Source organism: Eupeodes corollae, chromosome 2 (assembly GCF_945859685.1).
Source record: "Eupeodes corollae chromosome 2, idEupCoro1.1, whole genome shotgun sequence".
In the NCBI taxonomy this organism is placed as follows: Eukaryota; Metazoa; Arthropoda; class Insecta; order Diptera; family Syrphidae; genus Eupeodes; species Eupeodes corollae.
Window position 1 is genome coordinate 100,869,556 of NC_079148.1, and position 22,352 is coordinate 100,891,907.

General features: G+C 35.8%; 1 protein-coding gene across 1 annotated transcript; it reads left to right on the forward strand.

Moving 5' to 3' along the window:
- The first annotated feature begins 5,835 nt into the window (after positions 1 to 5,835).
- LOC129946656 (solute carrier family 35 member C2) lies at positions 5,836 to 20,993 on the forward strand. The gene is made up of 4 exons (XM_056056911.1): positions 5,836 to 6,467; positions 6,531 to 7,071; positions 7,126 to 7,301; positions 19,650 to 20,993. Exons 1-4 carry the CDS (start codon positions 6,237 to 6,239, stop codon positions 19,992 to 19,994), a joined length of 1,293 nt encoding a protein of 430 aa, XP_055912886.1. The 5' UTR covers positions 5,836 to 6,236; the 3' UTR covers positions 19,995 to 20,993.
- Positions 20,994 to 22,352: the final 1,359 nt, after the last annotated feature.

A 22,352-nucleotide genomic window follows, 5' to 3' on the forward strand; every position in this document is an offset into this window, starting at 1 on the left:
ATATAAAAATGACAGAACTTTGGAATTTTTGAAGTGCGCAGGATTTAAATGAAGTTGATGGTGGTTGGAAATAGTTGTTTTCTGATTGACAGAAAGGATAATAGGGATTTTTTGTTTCTGTATGCATTTTTTAATCATAAATTTCAACTAAAGTTGTACATATTCTTGGTACAAATGTAATTTAACAGCTGTATAAATTCAAAATAAAAATAAATACCGTTAAGGGTTTTTCGAATGCTTTATTTCCTTTATTAAAGAATATCCTATATCTTAAGGATCAGTTCACATTACTCCTCTAGAGCTTATCATGTTAAAGGAACTTTGTTTCCAAAAATATGCAGGTTTAAATTACTAATTTTCTTAAATGTTTTCTATAAGTCAATTTTGTGTTCATTATTCTCTGGTGAACCTCAGTTAACGAAACTTTGGTTTAAAGTTTAATAAGTTTTAACTTATGTTTGCTCAGTTAAGTTCAACCTTATTTCAAGAAAATGTACAAGTAGAATCGTAGCTTATTCTAGATTATAGTTGTCACTCAAGTACGTGGTTACAGAACCTGATCCACATTTGTTCAAGATCTCACCATATAAAAGTAAAGTAGTGCATCTCAATCTTGCGTTTGGACTCGGCTGATCCATTTGAGTTTTTAGCCTTATGGGCGAGCAAAATTTTTTAACTATCAAATAACTTCCACGTGCGAATCTTTTGATATTTTTGTTTATTAAAAAATAGAGTGTCCTTACCATTGACATACTTGATATGAACTGCTAGTTGATACTTAATCCATACAAAACTCTTCTTAAAAGTGATTCCAACTCTTTGGCCATACTTGCCCTCTTATAGGTTTGAGAAAAAAATTAATTAATTTTCAAAGAAACTAACGACATCTATTATTATAAAGTTTGCCAAAATAAACTATATACGAAAATCTATTTCAAAAGTTTCTCCATATTTCCGCTGAACATACAAAAGGGCTAGTAGCTTTAAAGAATAGATAACACCAATGCGAAGTTGGCTACACATCTCCAACTAACTGTCACAACTCAAGGGCTGTCAACCGTGAAAAATGTCAACGTCAGCCGTACTGCATAGTAAAATACCATACATAGAAGGTCAATGGGTTCTACGTAATGCTGGATTAAAAAGGGATGGAATTAAAACTCAATTAAATCAGTTGAAAAATTGGTTTTGAGTTTTGTATTTACATATGTTGAAATATCGATTTTGACAATATTCGTCTTCGTAACAACGAAGAGCAGAACTTCAATTTTTTATAAATCAATCTTACTTGCCACGTTTTTACCAGAACCTCGTTACTCACTCCACATCAAAATGTTAATAACACAGAGAACTCAAGATTTTATTTCACATTTGTTGCATTCACAAAGCTAATGGCTACGTAGTCACGGGATTCTGATTGGCTAAATCTAACTTCAAAAGTAGTTGACGTAGTGTCAAAATGTCGGCTACAAAGTTAGGTTTTAACGTTTCACAATCAGCTGCTCAGTAAGGACACAAGAATTCAAAATGAAATAAATCTTTCGGTATTTAAATACAAATATAAATCAATCATATTATATCTTCTATTTGGTTTTATTCAATTTAAAAAGAAAAAAAACTATTCAAAGTTCTGAGAACACAAATGTTCCTTATTTTATATATTTGTATTTGTCATTTATATGACAGGTCTGAATTGCCTATTGCAATTTTGTAGTCACTAGCTTTGTAAATGCGCCCAAAAAAAGTTAAACTCAACTTTACACAGGTTTATAAAAGCTTTAAAACTCGTTTCGCTACACCTTGTAAACGGGATTTGAAATAATTTTGAAATTCATTTTAACCTTGTGAAATCAGACCAACGTGAAACTTAAAAATAAATAAATTAGGTGGCGCAACAGTCCATTAAGAACCAAGGCCTAGTGACATACAACTCTCAACCTCAGTAATGTTGTCAGAGATGGAAGGGACCTACAGTTTATATTCCGAATCCTTATATTAGAGGAAGCACTTTTCATGACAAGAATTACTCTTGGAGGATTTGTCAATATCTCGCAAGAGGCAGTACCCGTGATAAAAGTTAGGTGGCACAGGCAGGGATTGAACCCAAGACCCCTTGCATGACAGTCCAACGCACTAACCATCACGCAACGGATTCTACACGTGAAACTTGGTTCGACAAATAAGGCACAAGTTTTTCGCAGAATACCTTAGATTCGTTTTATAGAGAATTTTGAATATTTTGCACATAATTTATAGATAGACCTATAAAAATGTTTGACCAAATAGAAAGTAATCCGACTGCTTAAATATTTGACAAATTTATTACTACTGCCCTTTTTCAAATAGCTGTTGCACTCGATAGCCTTTAATGAGAAGATCGACAGAGAGAAAGATTCCAATCGGGCCAAGCCAATCAAAAATCGACCCTTTGTGCGGAAACTGAGGTGGCTCGGTTTGTTCTGTCGATCCATTTCGATTTTCAGCAAGTAAGCCTGGTCCAAAAAGCCAAGGTTCGGCTCTGGCCTAGTTCTGTCTGATCCCACAAATTCCGCTTGCTGTCTAACAAATGTATAACCCTTTTCCCAATGTTTGTATGTCTGTTTGCCTTTTATTATTTGTTCAATAAGGGCGAGATGATGTTGTGTGTTGATATCGTGGCGTTTGCTGTGTGGTACGTAGCGCCGTTCTGCTGGAACCATATGTCGTCTAGGTCCATATGGTTCAATTTGGGCCATGAGAAAATAGTTTTCATCGTTTTGTAGCGCTAGCTGTTGACGGTGACCGCCTCGTTAACGTCGTTTACAAAAAATTACGGACCAATAAAGCCGCCAGCCCAAAGTACACAAAAAACCGTAACTATTTGAGGATGCGTTATCACCTGGCGAACCTCGCATGGGTTGGTATCGTCTTATATACGGACATTTTGCTTGTTAACTCAGATATTCATCCAAAGATGCCCTTCGTCACTAAAGATGATTTTTCGGCCAAAATAAGGGTCCTATTTCAAATGATTCGAAGCCCAGTCAGCGAATAAACGGCGTTGTCTGTGTTGTAGGCAACTTGAAATCAGCGAAAGGCCGAGTTCTTGTGCACGGCGAGGAATAGACTGCCTCGGGTTCTGCTGTACATTTTCACGGACCGCTGCGATGTTTTTGGCCGTCATTGTGCATAACCAGAATAATTAACAAAAGATTTGACAGATGTCACCAAAACAAAATGGCCGCAACGAGGCGCCACAATCTACCCGCGTCAGTCGCTATCTTAAAAATTCAAACTTTTAAATACATTTACCATTTTCGAAAAGCATGACCGAATTCAAATTTTTCATATTTTTAGTATATTTTTTTAAACAATAAACCTTTAATTTTCAATTCAATATCAATATTTAGATATATATATTTTAATAGAAAGATATAAATGTAATCAATTTGTCAAATTAACTATGGCCCTGTCGTCTATGTATGTCGGGTAAAGTCGGACCATGCCTAAATGGACGTAATCGAAATGGCTCGGCTAAAACACAAACACGCTTCGGTTTCAGCTTCGCCTGACGTTTACGAGTTCAGCCATAGGAATTTAATGCATGCTATCACAATGGAGCTTCGACCTCACGCTTCCGTTTGGAGTCACATTACGTTACATTACGTTCTTTTCCTTACGATTGTCAAACGAAACATGAGGTCGAAGTTCCATTGTAATAGCATGCATTGAATTCCTATGGCTGAACTCGTAAACGTCAGAAGAAGCCGAAGCTGAAGCGTGTTTTTGATTCAGCTATAAATGGTTCAGAGCCAAATGGTTTGATGGTGCTTGAGATACTTCATAGGCTTTTCACACCAAACCCGAAACCTGGTTTTCGCCGAAAACCTACATCGAAAACTCAAGTTTTCCCATATATTTTTGGTAAACGACAAGTTTTCGTAAACCACAAGTTTTATATTAAACCTCTCGAAAACTAGTAGCAATTCAAAGTTGAACTAAACAAACAAACCTTCCGAAACATTCAGCGCTCAAATTAATGTAAACAAAACAGCTGATGGCTGCTGTCAAAACAAATATTTCATTTTGAAATAAATTTGGTCGTGGTAAGTAATATTATTTATACAATTTACTATTTATTTACAGAATATGGAAAATTTTCCAAGGTCGAGAAAAAAAGAAAGCTGACTATTTGCGGCACTGGGGGTTCTTTTATGATCCTCCAGAGTTTCTAACGCTCTTTGTTAAGCGAGGAAACAAAATTCACAATGGCTACTGGAGTGATGATCCCAAGGACGAGGAAGACTTGCTCATAGTTCTTAATGACGATTCCAAGGGATGCGTCTTATAACTCGTCGCTACAAATATGTTCGACGCTTTCGCTTACTACCTGAAGAAAAACTTTCCGGTAACGCCGTTCAATCACAAGGAGCAGGAGAATAAGTAAGAAATAAAATTTTTGGTGGAGGCTATGTCGCAGCGGGCTAGGACCTACACGAAATTGTTCAGAATTTTCTCAACCCCTCCTATAAGCTGGTTGGACGGCCACAAAATATTGCAATTCTGAAGGCACATTTTACCAACAGAAGCAATAGTCATAAGCAGTATTTTGGATTGAGTTTGTTGTGAAAAAAAGATTGATTTGATCGTATATTTTCTACACAATTAGCTTCTGTTTGGTGAATTGTTCTGACCGGTTGATGTGAACAAAGAGGATAGCTGTAGCCAAGCGAGTTCTAGTTCTTGTTCTTTCATGTCGTGAGCCCATTCCAGCCGTCCCCAGAACTTCAGTTGAAACTCTTCTTCGAGACAAGCTAGTGCTACGGCCTTGTCTGCGCTGATATGCTGCTCTATCACAGCACAGGAAAGGTTTATCGACTCAAGGGTTTCGACGGCAAAGAAAAATCCTTAGAAGAATGTTTGCACTTCAAGAACTTTCAAAAAATTGAATCTTGAGAGCATATATATTCCATATAGAACACCTTCACTGTGTGAAAGAAAGTACTGGAAGTTTTTTGTATGTTTGTATCGAAACGTTTGTTAAATCACTCAATGACTGGATCCCATTCGTTCTTTTGGAGCTCGTGTAGATCCTTACCGTCCTGAAAATCAACTTGATAGGGGTGCCTACATAAGGTTAAAGTTTGTATCTTGCATTTCCAGATCCTTTAGTTCATTGCAGAATATATCGAAAGTTCTGCGGCTCATTCTGAAATAAAAATGTGTAAATGTTCGGTGTGAACGATTCTCGGGTTTTCGAAAACTTTTTGCTTAAAACCTGGTTTTGGGTTTAGTGTGAAAAACCTATAAGAGGAAGAGAGAGAGAAATCTTTACAATTTTATTAAAGTGCTATAGTGAAGACGAACACTAAAGTCTTCACCTGACTTCCTAAAATCTCTGTTTTGAGGGGCGTCTGCATTTTGTATATTCTCTCTTTTTATCCAAACAGTGTAATTTCATTATTTTGTTCCCTCATTGTCTGCAAACTTCAAAGTACAGATACATGTAAATCCACCTTAAGATACAGGTAAAGTAAAGAACCACTATTGTACCGCCGTAAATGTCGCTTTGACCTTACGAAAGTATGAAAAAGCAACGTGGCAATTTGACATGCTACTTGTATTTTTTGACCTGTGAAATACTTTCTCTTAATTGACTAATAAAATTTCTAAATAGTATATTTCATCAATTTTAATTTTTGTTTCCTCAGTCTAGAGAACAAATGGTAGCGATTTACAAACTGGCCCCTTAACTAACGAGTGATACTCGTTATTCTTGTAAATATTACTATTTACTCGCCTTATGAACACATCCCCCACCAGCTGTCACAAACCAAGAACTGTCAACCATGAAAAATGTCAACGTCAGCCGCACTGCGTAGCAAAACAAATTCCCAATCCCAAAACGAAAAACTTCGCAGGCGCATATCGACGACCATACAAAATTCTCCCTCAAAAAAGAAGATTGCTTGCGAAAAAACTGCCAACAAAATATTCCACCATCGAACTTAAATAATTCAAGATCTACGTCTACAGAAACCAAGAACAACAAAAACCTACAAAAAACGAAAACATTCCATATGGAATGCAGCAAGGTGTAAAATTTCTAAATTTAAGAACCTACATCCGATACCCCCGTTCGAAACAAAGACTGATTGTTAAACATTCCATTTTACACGCAAAACAAGTAAGTCGGAAAAGGTACAAGCCCCCTTAACTGTTGCACCAGTTCCACCTGCTTTCAACAGAGGAAAGTCATGTCTGCGTCGCGCTATGAACGCTTGAGCACAAATTCAAAAGGTGAACTCTTCCAGAATGATGAAGAAAACGAATTGGACTACGACCATCATCACCATCGACTAGAGGCGGACACACAGAATGCCGCAAGTTCAAAGTTAATGCAGATGGCAGTGGGCACATTGGCCATCATCTGTCTCTACCTCTCGCTGTCCATTAGCTTGACTTTCTATCAAGGATGGCTCATAAAGGTGAGATCGGAAGCTTTTTATTTGAAACTTAAACATTCATTTTCATCTTCATTCCCATTTCAGCATTTAAAGTTCCCCCTATCGATAGTTTCGTACCATCTGGTTGTGAAATACATGATGTCGGCGTGTCTGCGCAGTCTCATGCCTCTGGTCAATGGCAACACACGAGTACAGCTCGACTGCAAGACGTCGGTTCGTAAGATGGCTCCAACAGGTATAGCGAGCGGCATAGACATTGGCTTCTCCAGCTGGGGTCTGGAACTGGTCAAGATCTCACTCTACACCATGACCAAGTCCTCGACCATCATCTTTATTTTGATCTTCGCTATCATTCTTGGCCTGGAGAAGAAAAGCTGGGCGCTAATGGGCATTGTAGTGATGATTGCCTCTGGCCTCTTCATGTTCACCTACAAATCGACTCAATTCGACGCCTTAGGGTTCACTTTCTTGCTCGTGGCATCTTTGAGCAGTGGAATCCGCTGGACTTTCGCACAGTTTGTGATGCAAAAATCCAAACTAGGACTTCACAATCCGGTGGATATGATCTATCATATGCAACCATGGATGATTCTTTCGGTTGTTCCATTTACCATTGCATTTGAAGGTAAGAACACACTCATATAGCTGAAAAGTCGTTTCTTCATCGATGCTTTCTTAGGTGAACGTCTTTTAAATGTTGTTGATCGACTTCCGACCTATCCCACCTCGGACATCGTGCTTTTGGTGTCGAAAATAAGTGCTGGAGCTGTTTTGGCATTCTTCATGGAACTAAGTGAATTCCTGGTTCTGTCGAGAACCTCCAGTTTAACCCTATCGATTTCAGGAATCTTTAAGGTAAGCTTGCGAGTTATTTCTTCACTTGATAACAGAATACTTCCACAAACAATAATTGATAACAGAAAAATAAACAAAACAAAGAAAGTGGTGAATTTTTGTTTAGTAATGTTTCCGATTTGAAGTCACGAAAAGATAAGACTTATTTATTTTTTTATTCGTTGAGGCAAAGTACGTACACCTCAAGTGTTATATTTTGTTTTAATTAACAACTGAATAATTATTAACACTCTTGAAGACAAGAGGAGGGACTTAAATAATTATCGGTTTATATGTGTGGATAAAAAGTAAATACAAATGATTAAGATTTGAATTAAGAATTTTGTTGTTTTGTTGGGACAAAAACCCCTTGCTAAATTTGTTGATGAATCAAAAAGCTAATTGTACAAAAGCTGCTTATCTTATTTTGTATTTATATTTGAAATTTAAGAAGATTGTTTAAACGCGGGGGAACTGAAATATTAAGTCAAGACAGTTGGGGTTCAAATTATAACGGGTGTATTTTTAAGACGTGTAATTTTCAGTCTTTTTGACAGCTGTCACTTGGTATTCAGTTTAGTTTGCTATATCATTGGTGTTTTTCTTTTTTAGTTCAGAGCAGAGCTCGAACTGTCAAAAAATAATTGTGTTTCTTTTTGAGCTCTGATTGTTCAGAGCTTCAAATTCGTGTTTCTTTTTCAGATCTGAACATGTTCAGAGCGCGCTTTATGACCTACTTAAGGTGGCGCTACAGTCCTGTGTGAACTAGGGCCTCACCCAACAAACTTCTCTATCTAGCTCGGTCCCTAGCTAGATGTCTCCAGTTTCGCTCTCCAATTTGGGTGAGGTCACTTTCCACTTTTGCACGCCAACTGATCCGCGGTCTTCCTCTACTGCGCTGTCTTGTGGGTGCGGATTCGAAGACTTTCCGGGCCGGAGCATTGGTTTCCATGCGCTCTACGTGACCCAGCCATCTTAGTCGTTGGACTTTTACTCTTCTGGCTAAGTCTACGTCGCTGTACAGCCCGTACAGTTCGTCGTTCCATCTTCTCCTCCACTCCCCTTCGATGCATACGGGACCGTAGATCACACGAAGAACTTTTCTCTCGAAGCGACCCAAGGTGCTTTAATCCGCTTTTGTCATGGTCCATGCTTCTGCACCGTATAGCAGGACGGGGATGATAAGGGTCTTATATAGCAACACTTTGGTCCCTCTAGAGAGGATCTTACCACTCAATTGCTTTCTTAGTCCAAAGAAACAGCGGTTAGCAAGAGTTATTCTGCGTTTGATCTCAGCGCTGGTGTTGTTTTCTGCGTTTACAGCGGAGCCTAGGTAGACGAAGTCCTTGACTACCTCAAAGTTACGTCTGTCGATTGTGACGGTTTGACCAAAACGTCGGTGTTGTATGTCCTTTCTAGACGACAGCATGTACTTTGTTTTGCCCTCATTAACCGTTAAACCCATTTTTGCCGCCTCTGCCTCAATACTCACAAAGGCCCCATTGACATCACACTGAGTTCTTCCGATTATGTCAATGTCATCAGCATATGCCAGTAATTGGACAAACTTTTGAAAGATAGTGCCTCTAGTGTTGACGTGTCAGCTCTGCACTATTCTTTCAAGCACGATGTTAAAAAAATCACATGACAGCTCATCACCTTGTCTAAAACCTTTTTTGACATCGAAAGGTTGTGTTAAGTTGTTTGCAACCTTTATGGAGCTGCGTGAATTCTCCATGGTCATCCTGCACAAACCGACGAGTTTGGCAGGGATGCCAAAACTAGACATGGCTCTATACAGCTCGTCCCTGTATATGCTGTCATATGCGGCCTTGAAATCGATGAAGAGATGGTAGCTATCGATTTGATGTTCTTGGTTTTTTTCCAGGCTCTACCGTAATGTGAATATTTGATCAACTGTGGACTTTCCTGGTCTAAAACCACACTGATAAGGACCTATCAGGTTGTGACGATGGGCTTTAGACGTTCACATATTACGGCAGAGAAGATTTTATAGGCGATGTTTAGTAGACTTATTCCTCTATAGTTGGTGCAGTTTAGAGGGTCTCCTTTTTTCAGGATCGGGCAAACAATACTGAGGTTCCATTCATCGGGCATGTTTTCTTCCGACCATATCTTACAGATAAGTTGGTGCATGCTCCTAACCAGCTTATCCCCAGCTGCTTTAAAGAGCTCGGCATTCAAGCCATCTGCTCCAGCGGCTTTATTAGACTTCAGCTTAGATAAGGCAATCTTTAGTTCGTCTAAGTCGGGAGGACGGTATTGTTCGCTTTCGTCGTCTATGTTAAATGGATCATCCTGCCTGACAGCGCAATTCAGTTCGTCGTCGCCTTTGTTTAGTCTTCAGAAGTGTTCCTTCCATATACTCAGCATTGACTGTGGTTCCACTATGATGTTTCCACTTTCGTCTTTGCAGCCTTCGGTTCTAGGTTTATGTACCTGCGAATTTCGTTCACCTGTTCATAAAACTTTCGAACCTCATTCTTGCTTTTATACCTCTCAACATCTTCGACCGCACGCTTCTCATGCCCTCTCTTTTTCCTTCTGAGAAGTCGGCGTTCCTCTCGCCTCTTCTGCTCATAGAGCTCACGAGCAGCTCTCGTCCTTGTATGCAGCGCCGCTTTGCGTGCCTGCCGACATTCCTCATCAAACCAAGGGTTCCTTGTTGGTGGCAGTTTAAAACCCAGCACATCAGAGGCGGCTTCTCTGATTGCATCTTGGTACTGTTGCCACTGGTTTTCGATACATTGTGTTGGCGGCAGAGAACTTCGAGAGAGGTTACTTGTAACTCGGTCGGAAAAGGATTTGGCGATCTCAGGCGATTGTAGCCGTTCGACGTTGTACCTTCTCCCAGCACCTCCCTGTTTTGCCTTGGGTCTGGAAATCCGAAGTGCTACCTTGGCTACAACGAGGTAGTGGTCCGAGTCGATGTTAGCTCCTCGGAAAGTTCGTACATCCTTAATGCTGGAAGCGTGTCTGGCGTCGGTCGATCGCAATATGGTCCATCTGGTTGACGGTAGATTGATCTGGAGAAGTCCAAGTTCCCTTGTGGATGTTGAGGTGTGAAAAACGCGTACTGGCTATCATGACGTTTCGCACCGCAGCAAAATCTATGAGCCTGAATCCATTGTCGGAAGTGTTGTCGTGCTGGCTGTTCTTCCCGATTATTCCACCAAAGATGTTTTCCCTTCCTAGCTTGGCATTAAAATCGCCCAGGACTATTTTAATATCGTAGCTAGAGCACTGTTCATATGTTTTGTCTAGGAGCTCGAAGAACATATCTTTGGTGTTGTCGTCTTTCTCTGCTGTGGGGGCGTGCGCGCATATCAGGCTAATGTTGCCGAATTTAGCCTAGATGCGTATGGTCGTGAGGCGCTCATTGATGCACCAATAGCTCAAGACATCTTGCCTAAGTCTGGCTCCAATGACGAAGCCGCATCCAAATAAGCGCTGTTGGTTTTCGTGGTAGCAGTCACCATAGTAAATATCGCAGTTTTTCATCCTCTTTTTGCCCAGCCCATCCTATCATATTTCCTGGATGGCGGTGATATCTGCTTTATAGAGGTCTAGGGCTTCCGCTAATTCTTCGGCCGCACGTGGTCTGTTAAGGGACCTAACATTCCACGTGCATATCCGAAGTTCGTTGTCCTTTATTCGTTTGCGTTGGTTGTCAACAGTAAATCCGTCCGTATCCAAGGCTAGTTTGTGCTTCGCAACTATGAAAGCTTTTACGTGGTCAGGAAGTCACCCTGACGCACAACCCCCAACCTGTAGGGCCAAATGCTAAGTATAACTCCAACGATGGGGAGCGGGATAAAACCGCTCCTTATATAACCCAATCTCCAGTTGAGGTACTAGGCACCCGATGTTCACCACGGGGAGGTGAGAGTAGGAGTTGATAGACAGAGGTTGGTTTTGAGAAAAACCTGTGAACGCTTGTGTCCTCTTGAATGCACATGTCTACCATTTGAACTCTGCTCAGAACTTTGCTCAGAACTCTACTCTACTCTGTTCGCTCAGACTCTGCTCAGTGCTCAGCTCTGAACTAAAAAAGAAAAACGCCACATAATACACACTAATCTATCTATTTTGCGGTTTCAAAAGTAAGCGTAAATAAAACACATGTAATATTTTCTTCATAGTACCTACATATTTCATTCTTATTATAAGGTTTGAATGTTGAGATTATGTGTGAAACACTAGATAATTTTAACGACCACCACGTGAACTGTTGCAAGCATCGATTCACTTCAAGTAATTTTCGACTGCAGATACGCCTGAGAAGATTGATGCATTGTAAGAGAGTATTTGCTCACATATGGCTCCGCGTTCTGCCAAAAGCGTTACAAAATTGGGCCTCTGCCAGAATGTATTCAAGCCGGCCGTAGTGGCGACATGATCGAAATTGTAAAAGCCCTTATCTTTACAATAAAGCTTAATTCTTCGCCATAACAATTAGTTATATATTCTATTTCTCCTTGAAAACAACACGTCAAGAAAAAATTCTTACAAATGACTAAGTTCTACATAGTTGTAATTTGTTGGGGAAAAACCTTATGGAAATCTAGTTCTAAATTTAATAAGTTGCTTATCTTGTTTATATTTAAAATTTAAAAAGTGGGGGTTGGCGAGAATTATATTTCTACAGAGTTATGACCATGAGTAGTAGTTTATTTATAATCGAATAAAAAGTAATATTAGCAATGCAAATTTTGCAAAAGATAACAACTATTCGTGAGAGGTATCTCCGTATGCAAGCCGGCAAGTTAACATAAGTATTTAAGTCTCAAATATAGTCCATGTAAAGTAAGACGCTTTAGTCGTACAAATGATACAAAGTTTGTTATTATTCCACCTAAATAGTAGAATATTCCCTTTGCCTCCATAAACATTTTCTTCTAATTCTATCAAAAATCTACCAAACGATTTAAGCTTAAAAACATTAGTTTAAATAAAAGAAATTAGTGTTCAAAACATCCTTTGTATTCCGTATTTTTTGGCTTTCGTTAAAATATACTCTAATTTTCCTATTCAATATAATTTTTGCTTAGGCTAAATCTGACTCCTATGGGTTTCGTTAGTGAATGTCAATTTGATTACTGATAACGGGATTGTCTTAAGCGAAAAATTTAAAAAATTACTTTATTCACAGCTGTAAGATTAAGTGCAAGTTTACTCCACTCTCCATCTTTTTTAACTTGTCTTTGAATATCAAGCTCTTCACTCAATTGTTTTAGATAACTTTCTCTTTTGTTAAGCTAAAATATTGTATACTTTTTGATTATACTCTTCTGGGATTGTTTTTTTTTTAAATATGAACCATTTTAGTGGAATGAATGGGATGACATTTAACTGTCTAGTTTAAAGTGCTGCTTTTTTCGTAAGCTGCCAAAAATGTTATTTTTAATCATAATAAAATAATTAAAAATTACATTTTGTATAACTAATTCAAAGTTTAACCCATAAAATTTAATATCACATCAAAAAACCACTTTTACTGCAAGGTAGGAGTATTTTATTTACAATTTAAAGCTTATAGCTGAAAATCCCTACACACTACAGCATCAAATATCAACATAGAAAAAACAAAGGTTATGATTTTTGAAAAACGAATGAGCAGAAGAAGATCAGAGGAAGTTTGGAAGATTGGCAACGAGCGCCTCGAAACATTAATTGAATTTAAATATTTAGGTGTTTTATTAACATACAATTTAAACTTCTCAAAACATGCAAAAGAAAAATGCACTTAATGCGGCCGAAATTCTTTGGAAATATAAACGTTTGCAATTCCATGAAATTCAACCATCAATTCATGTATGCTATATGGTAGTCAAGCATTTGGTTTTAATCAATTCGAAGAGTTTGAGATAATTCAAAGAACGTTTTTCAAACGAATCTTCAAGTTGCCTATGTCAACTCCAACGCATGCTATCTATGTAGAGTCGATTTTTATAAAAAGACTAAAAAAAATTCAAATATACATAAACAAATAATGACCAAAGCACTACGATCGAATGCATCACCGTTTAAAGAGTGGAAAGAACTGGCTAATACATACAACTGCACATTATCGATTTCAGAGTGGCTTGATCAATTTTCACTTCTCATTGCAAAGCTTCAACGACCACAGCCAGAATAATTTATCGAAACCTCAACCATCGATTGCACGCAAATTTAGGATATTTCAACTTAAATTTTTCTGCCGAAAAAATAAGTCTTATCTTTAAAGCAAGAGTGTAACCATTGAATTTAAACTTTATCCCACATAGAATGGATTGGCGGCAAATATGCCATCTATGCAATAGAAGAGAACTAGAAAATGTCTATCATTTTATTGCTGTATGTCCTATTTTGCAGGAAATAGGGAAATGGCATTTGAAGAGAGCATAAGATCTGTGAAAAGATTGTATGGGTTATTAAATGCTGAGAATTGGTCGAAAGTGTACAAATTCTGTAAGCTTGCCCTTTAATATAGAAATAGTTTTTGACATTATTCGCACTTTGTGTTTCAAATCACTCAAAAATTGTATATTTATGAAATTTATGAAAATTGAATTCATACAAAATTTTAATTTAAAAACAAATTTATTATGTAACGAATTTATAACTTAATATACAATGCGGGTCATAAGGTTAGAAGCAGGCATTTTTGAGAAGTAAAATCGATATTTCTCCCTTTACATGGTGGATTAGAAAAAAACAATTATAGTAAATGAAATACTACTTTGTTAACAACAAAATGTGAAATTTGGAAATATTAGAGAATTAGCTAACGGATCTTTTATGACAAATTGTCAATTGAGTCGAAAATATGCAAAAATAAATCGGGTCATAAGATTAGAAGCAGTGAACATATAAACGTTGACTTGTAAAGTGAATTCATTTTATTTTCGGTATAAACGGTGCATTTCATAAATTAATTGTTGTTTATTAAGTTGTAATAAAAATGGGCAAGACAAAATATTTGACAGTGGAGGAAATGGCAAGAATAGATGTTTATTACTCTGAAGGTCTTTCATGCCGTGCTATAGCCCGAAAAATAAATCGAAGTGATCATTGTGTCAGTAACTATTTAAAAAACCCATCGTCGTATCTAAAAAATTATAAAGGAAACACTTCCTCTGCCTTAACACTTCACGAAACGCGAAATATACTTAGAATAGCGTCAAATTCATGTTTATCGGCAGCTAAAATTAGGGATAAAGCTAATGTTAAGGCCTGCTTATCGACTGTCAAACGCACGATCCGCAATGCTAAACACATAAAGCGCCTGAAGCTTTAAAAATATCACCACTTAATAACACAAGGAAGAAGCAACGCTTGTGTTTTGCGAAAGATCACATGAGCTGGGATGTGCAGAATTCAATGACTTCAAATGATTGGCGGAAGGTTATTTTTTCCGACAAAAAAAAATTAACCTAGATGGGCCAGATGGTTCTAATTATTATTTCCATGACATTAGGAAAGAGAAGCGGTTTTTAAACCGTCAATATAGCAGAGAAGGAGGCGTTATGGTCTGGGGCTCAATTTCGTTTTTGGCACTATAGACTTGGTAGTCCAAGATAGTAAAATGACTGGAAAAACCTACAAAGCCTTGCTGGACTCAGTATTGCCCATAATTACCGAGCTTTTTGGACCAATTTCATGGATTTTTCAGCAGGACAACGCTCCTATACACACAGCCCGAGAGGTAAAATCCTTCATTGCAAACCAAAACATCTACATACTTGCTGCATTGGCCACCATATTCCCCGGACCTTAACATAATGGAAAATGTGTGGGGCTGGCTTACACGTAAGGTGTATAAGGGAGGGAAGCAATACGATGACAAGGAAGCGCTTATTCATGGTATCAAATTGGCCTGGAGTGAGATTTCACTGGACTACTTGGAATCTCTTTATAAATCCCTAAAAGATAGAATTTTTGAAGTTATTTAAAGGCTGGTGGCAGCTCACATTATTAAATATTTAATAAAACCCAAAAAACTTAAAAAAAAAATATGAATAACTGCATTTTATTTTCATTTATTTTATTTATGCTTCTAATCTAATGACCCGATTTAATTTCGCATATTCTTGACTTAATTACAATTTTTCTTAGAAGTTAGCTTAATCTCTTCTATACCCAAAATGTATGTTGTGTTGTTAATCTAATTGTCTTTCATTAACCATAGTTATTTTTTTTAAATCCATTATGTAACGGGATAAATATCGATTTTACTTCTCAAAAAATCCTGCTTCTAACCTTATGACCCGCAGTGTACATACATATATCATATTGATTATATTGATATATGTTTAAATTAAAGATAAGACGAAAATGAATAATAATAATAATAGTGGAATAAAATTCTAATTTATGTTTCTTAAATGGAACTAACATGCTTTTGTTTTTCATAACCTTCAGCACAACCTTTTATTTATCAAAATTTAATTTACTAATTTATTCACTGTTAAAAATGTTAAAAGTTTGATGAGTATAAGTTTCCCCCTTCTACCTTATTCCGCCGTAAATTTCTGTCCAGCAATTTGGACAGAAAGATTGTGTGTCGTCTCTCCATCTTTGGAATTGTTTTCCCACACTTCTTTTCTCATCAAGTATAGGCCACCCTGTTATTATCTTGGTCCATCTATCATCCGACGTTCGAAACATGTGTCCAGTCCTATTCCATTGAAGTTTTCTGGTTTTGTCAAGGACATCTTTTAATTTCAATTGGGTTCTTAAATTTTAAGATTGAAAAACCCTACCTTCAATTTTAATTTCAAAAACTGTCATAGATTGTTATGTTTGGCAGTATGTTAATTATGAGTGAACCGATGAGTGAAAAATGTATTTTCTTGTTTGAGTCAAAATGATTTGGTCCCGCAATTTCTTTACATTCCAAAATTGTGGCCAATCGTTTATTATTCTTTGGTTAACATTTTTTATATATTATATATTAATCAGTGAAAGATATAAGAAAATAAAAATGTATCATCATTGATCATTAAAAATTCTAGTAGTTTTAATTAAATACAAAAAAATGTGTACTTTGTTTAAGACGGTTAAAGAAGTACAAATATTTCTAAGCCAAGTTCTTATTTCCTGGACCCCCAAATTCCAGGGGGTCTATTAAAACGAAGTTCTAGATCAGAGTTCTAACGTTTGAGAACTTGATTAAGAAATGAGTAGAACTCAATCGTGATAAAATTTTTCACTAAATAGGGTGTTAGAGATTAAGACATTGTCAAGAAATTTTCATTTAGGTCGTTATGTTGTTAAATTATTCGTAAACCATCAAATAAATTTTAAACTCGATCTAGTAATTCTCTCTTTTTTAACTTCATTTTAAAAATCTTTAGATCTCGGTTTTATGATAAAAACAATTAACATTCAAAACTATTGTCGAGATGAAAAATGCAGCAATATTAATAAATGTTTAAAATAAGGTCTTTGAAAGGATTGCAATTAAATTAGTATTTTTAACTAAAGGGCAATTTTTTAAAAACTTTAGGAGGGTTAAAAAAAACATAACATTCGAATCGATAGTACGGTTCATATAATTAAATGTCTTTTTTTTTAAATAATAATAAGCGCACACTCAAAGGGATAATACTACCCTTATTATGTAGACACAGTGTGAGCACTAGGAGAGGGAGAGAGGGGTTGAAAGGACGTGTCAGTGCAAATTGGTTTTGAATTCCTGAATATTGCAATGGCTGGGAAAGACAGAGTATGGCAAGGCATTCTACATTCCCATAGTACGGCTAAAGAACGAATCTCTGTACTTGTTCTCGAGGGTATATGCAACTGGCTATTTCTCTAGGGCATAATTCATTAAAATAACGGTAAAAGAGGGTTAGACAAGAAACTTAACGACGATGTTCGAGCGGCGTAAAGGATCCTATGATGGTATTATCACCAATTAATCTAAATACTCTACGTTCAATACCGTGCAAGAGCTTTAAAAAAGAAAGTTGCAAGAGCACTAGCCCAGATATGGGAGTTATACTCAAGCTTTGGACGTATATAATTCTTGTAGATAACAGCCAGATAAGGGGGGAGAAAAACTTCTTGCATCACCTTAGAAAACCCAAATATCTTGTGGCATTTTTGGCGACATAACGTATGTGATTGTTCCACAAAAGATGGTTGGTGATACACATACCGAGAATATCAAGATGTTCAGTCTCCTCAATGCAAGTGCTATTCATGGATAATGGGCAATGGCAAGCGGGGTATATTTCGCTTTAACGATACAAGACAGTATTGGGGTTTCAAAGCATTAAATTCCACGCGGTTTCTTATTTCCCATCGTACAATGCTGTTTAGGTCGGAATTTAATGAGCTCATCATATTTTGTCGTTGCAGTTCCACATCCGAAGAAGAGGGATGTGAGTCTGAAAACGAATATGAAAAGCTAAGAGTAGTACCGTCAGCTAAACAATGTATTGGATTAGAAGTTGCAAACAGGAGATCATTAATAAAAATGAGAAAGAGTGTTGGAGATAGAACAGAGCCCTGGGGCACACCAGCATTTATTTTGTGGTTTTCAGACTTGAATCAACCCAATACAATTTGTATTGAACGATTCGAAAGGAAATTACTAATCCAATGAAAAAGGAATTCATGAAAACCGAAAGCACGCATTTTCGATGAGAGAGCCTATCAAATGCTCTGAAATATCAAGTGAAATAATCTTAATTTCTCCAAAAATATGTAAATCTTTGTTGCACTGTTCGGTGAGATGAACTATGAGATCACCAGTGGACCTATTGCTACGAAAGCCGTATTGTCGGTCATTAGCAAGGTTTTGATCTTCGAGATATTTCTTGAGCTGATAACTAGTCAGCGTATCCATTACCTTGGAAAGAAGGGACGTAAGTGCAATCGGTCGGTAATTAGACGGTGAGGAAGATTCGTTGATTTTTGGGAATAGGCTGGACATATGCGGTTTTCCATCCACTCGAAACGAGACCTGAAGCGTAGGACAGATGAAAAAGCCTGAAAATTATTTTATGCAAATGTTGACCTTGACCTTGACCTCAAATGGTCCATCCCTTAGTCCAATTTTGGCATACTCTCTCCAACATTTCGGCCGGTATCTCACGAATAAATGCTTTAATGTTGTCTTTCAATTCGTCACTTGAAGCGGGCTTGTCTGTAAAGACATGACTCATGAGCTTTATCATATCATCATCAATCGATCATCGATCTAGGCGGCTAATTGACCGGTCACGAACGTGAAATAAAATGTTCACCGAACTCCCCTCTCAATAAGTCACCGTCTTGTTGAAACCACATTTCGTGCAAGTCAAGCTCTTGCATTTTGGACAAAAAAAAAAGTTGGATATCATCTCACACTCAGCATCTTTGAAGAAGTACGGTCCAATGATGCCACCAGTCCATAAACCGCGCCAAACTGTGACTTTTTCTGGATGCATTTGTAGCTCTTGCAATGCTTTTGGCTGATATTTACTCCAAAATCGTCAATTCCGCTTATTTACGTACCCATTGAGACAAAAATGAGTTTCGTCGCTGAACATAATTTTTCGGTAAAAAAGCGCGCGATAACTTTCTTAACAGAGCTCGCATTTTTATAATAAAATTTTACTAATTTGCAAGCGTTGTTTGTTTGTTAGACGATTCATGGTTAAATTAAAGACCCAACTGTATATGTTTGACACTGAAACAAAACACGAAACGTGCGTCATCTGTTTAAACTAGTGTATCTAAAAAATCACCCTTTAATTCTTCAAATGCACATGTAAATTTGAAAAAACAGTCCAAACAGTCGACGACTTGGCCTTGATAAAAACATTTTCTGACCATTTTTTAATTAGAAATTATTTTCCATGGGTCTTGCCTCTATTTGTGCAGACTTAAGGGTCGTAGTCATTATGTATGGCATCCACCCTTTGGTGTGAAAAATTAATAGCCACATTTGGAAAATCGTCCACAATAATCGCTTATAATATGGATCTCTCTTCCATATTGCATATTTGTAATTTAAAATCTTTTTTTTTTTGAGAAATTAATTTTCTATAAATGTGTAGTCAAATAGTTCACATGAAATTTAATCTAAAAATCAGGTTTTGAAATAAGTTAAAACATCGGTAAACCGAGATCTAATATCCTTGTCGAAATTCCAACTCAAACTAAAACTAAAATCTGAATCAGGTTTTTAACGCTTAAATGATCAATGTAAAAAATAGTTAGGACCTAATCTAGTTTTTCAAAAAAAAAAAAAAAAATTGGTGACTAGAAAGAAGAAAAAGGAGTGAAGTTATTGTTTTTTAGGGTTATTTGATCAAACATAAATTATTAACACTTTTTCAACTAAATGTCTGTATTATTTTTTATTTTCAGGACATTTGCCAATTGGCGCTTGCAGTAGAACTCAATGGTGACCAGTTGTCTCTGATGAACGTGCTTGGCTTGGTTGTTTGTTTGGGAGGCATTTGTTGCCATGTCATCCATAAATATTCCACCTTAACTTTTCAAAAACCCGAAGAAATTATTTTCGAAGATACTTCTAACGGTAACATGCGTGATAATTTAACACATTCAGTTGTCTTGCATAGTACATCTGGCCAAAAAATTCCCCTCCTAGAGAATACCGATTCCGATGATGAGTCTCACGATCAGGACGATCAAAATGCATCTGAAGTGATATTTGATGTTCTTAAACGAAGAGATTCATCTCGAAGATAGTTTAATCAAAAATTTTAAATGAGTTAAATTAACATTTGTGCTAAAGCATTTAATTTATATAACAAACAAAAAATAAATAATAAATCTACCGAGTTGAAAAATAACCCTCGAAATGCTGTGATCAGATAAAATTTATTTCTTAAAATCGGGACTATCTGTGAAAAAGCACAAACTTACACTAAAAAAATTAAAAAAAAAAACAAACAAAAATCACAAAATTTTGTGCCATTTGATCCAGGCAAAATCTGAATTTCAAAAGAAAAACTGTCCTAGCTTATTTTGTTCTAAGAAAGATATATGTATGTGTATTATTGGCTGGCAGGATAAAAGATAATTTATTCAGAGCTTTAACAAACGAGTATTTATAAAATTTCCATTGTAAATGTTGTTACCTACCTTAATTTTTGTATAAAAACAAAAAGAGAAAAACTATCAAAATAATGCTACACGTCATGTATACAAAATAATAACAATTTTCAAAATACCTACGCGTCGTCGTGTCGTGTGCCGTTATAACTAGCGAATTTAGAATCACATTAACACATAAATATTTTACCTAATTTAAGTTCAAATAACAAAATATCCTAACATTTAAAGAAAATTGTAAAATAAAATTGTTTATATATTTTTAAGAAACGAAAAAAGACATAAAGTATGTGTGTAGAAGAATTGCACGATCCTAAATTTTATAATTTTTATATTTTTTTTTGTTGAATTAATTTTTTGTTATAATTTTTTATTTATCAATTGAAACTTTAGTTTGTTCACAAAAATTAAATCAAATTATACTTTTGTTTCAAATTAATTTAAATTATTTTATTTACATAATTTTATGGAGAAGCAAGTTTTTGCAGACAAAAATGAATTGGAGAAACAAATTTTCTATAAAATCTCAACATAAACAAATTGTTTTTAAGTTATTTAAAGCATTTAATAGGATAATTTTTGTATTCATTACTTTTTTAGTATTTCTAAATAAATTTGTGAATTATATATCAACTTTTTAAATTTTACTTGTAAGATATAATACAAAATATATACAAATATTTCTACTAAAACGGTTCGTTTGAAAAGAAACTTTTTGTTTTAATCTAGAATAGTACCAAAGGAGGCGTTTCAAGAATCCTTACGTCTTAGTTTTAAGGAAAAACAAATTGAATGGCTTTACAGCTTTTTGTAGGACAGTCCCAGAGCTGACCTTCGAGTCCATTAAGAGATGTTAATATCACTCAATGGCAGGTAAATCAATTTATTTTTATCTTTATAGTTTAACTTCTCAAATGCCAAAAGATGGCATTTTCAAAAGCCACAAATGTTAAAATAACGGGGTTTTAAAATGAAAGGTTTTAGCTTTTTTTAAGACCAAATTAATGAGAAAAACAAATATTTAGGTATTTTGAAGCGACATTGCAAAATTTACACCATTTTATTATTTACAAAAAAAGAAAATTAAAATGTCTGCCTTTTTTCTTTCTCTTTTTAGAAAAAGGATAATTTGAATACAGTCATTGAACATTCAACTTTTATTAATTTATATTACCTACACCTAAAAGCGACCCGGTAAACTTCGTACCTATCATCTACTTCATTTTCTTAAAACCTTGTGTATTTAACTTATTTGCTTACATCATTTATAGACTTTAAATCTACAGATAGCCTTCGAATACATGGACTATTAGCATATTACATACAATAAAATATTTTTAATAAAATAAAAATAAACAATTAAAATGAAAATACAATAAGAATCTATTTTTTAAAGAAGATCTACTCAGATGAAAGTCAAATTCAATATGAGACAAAATAAGATTAGTTTTACTGACACAGCAGGTTGTAGGCTCATTTTTTGCATAGTTAACTCTATGATCATCTTCACGAAATAAAGAACGTATTCTCAGTTGTCGCAATGGAGCTTATAAATTAATTAAGGACAAAAGAAATGAATACATTTTTCGTCTATTTACAAGTAATTGCACACCTAAGAGTTGTATATGATGGAGTTTCGGTGTTCAAATCTAATTTCCGAATTGCGAGACTAGTAATTTTTTTTAATCATTTCAATTCTGTTTCAATGAATGTTTTAGAATGGATTCCAAATAACATTGGAGTATTCTAATATTGATCTGACATAAGATGAATAGAGCGATTTAAGAGCAAAAGGGTCTTTGAAATCTTTACTATTGCGTTTAATTAAGCCTAGCATGGAATTTGCTTGAGAAACACTGAACTCTCTATGCTTGACAAAGTTTAATTTACAGTCAAAAATTACGCCAAGATTTTTCTTTACATAAACTCTATCAAGAACATGGCTGTTAATCTTATATTCGATGAGAATTTGGGAAAAGATACGACAAAAAG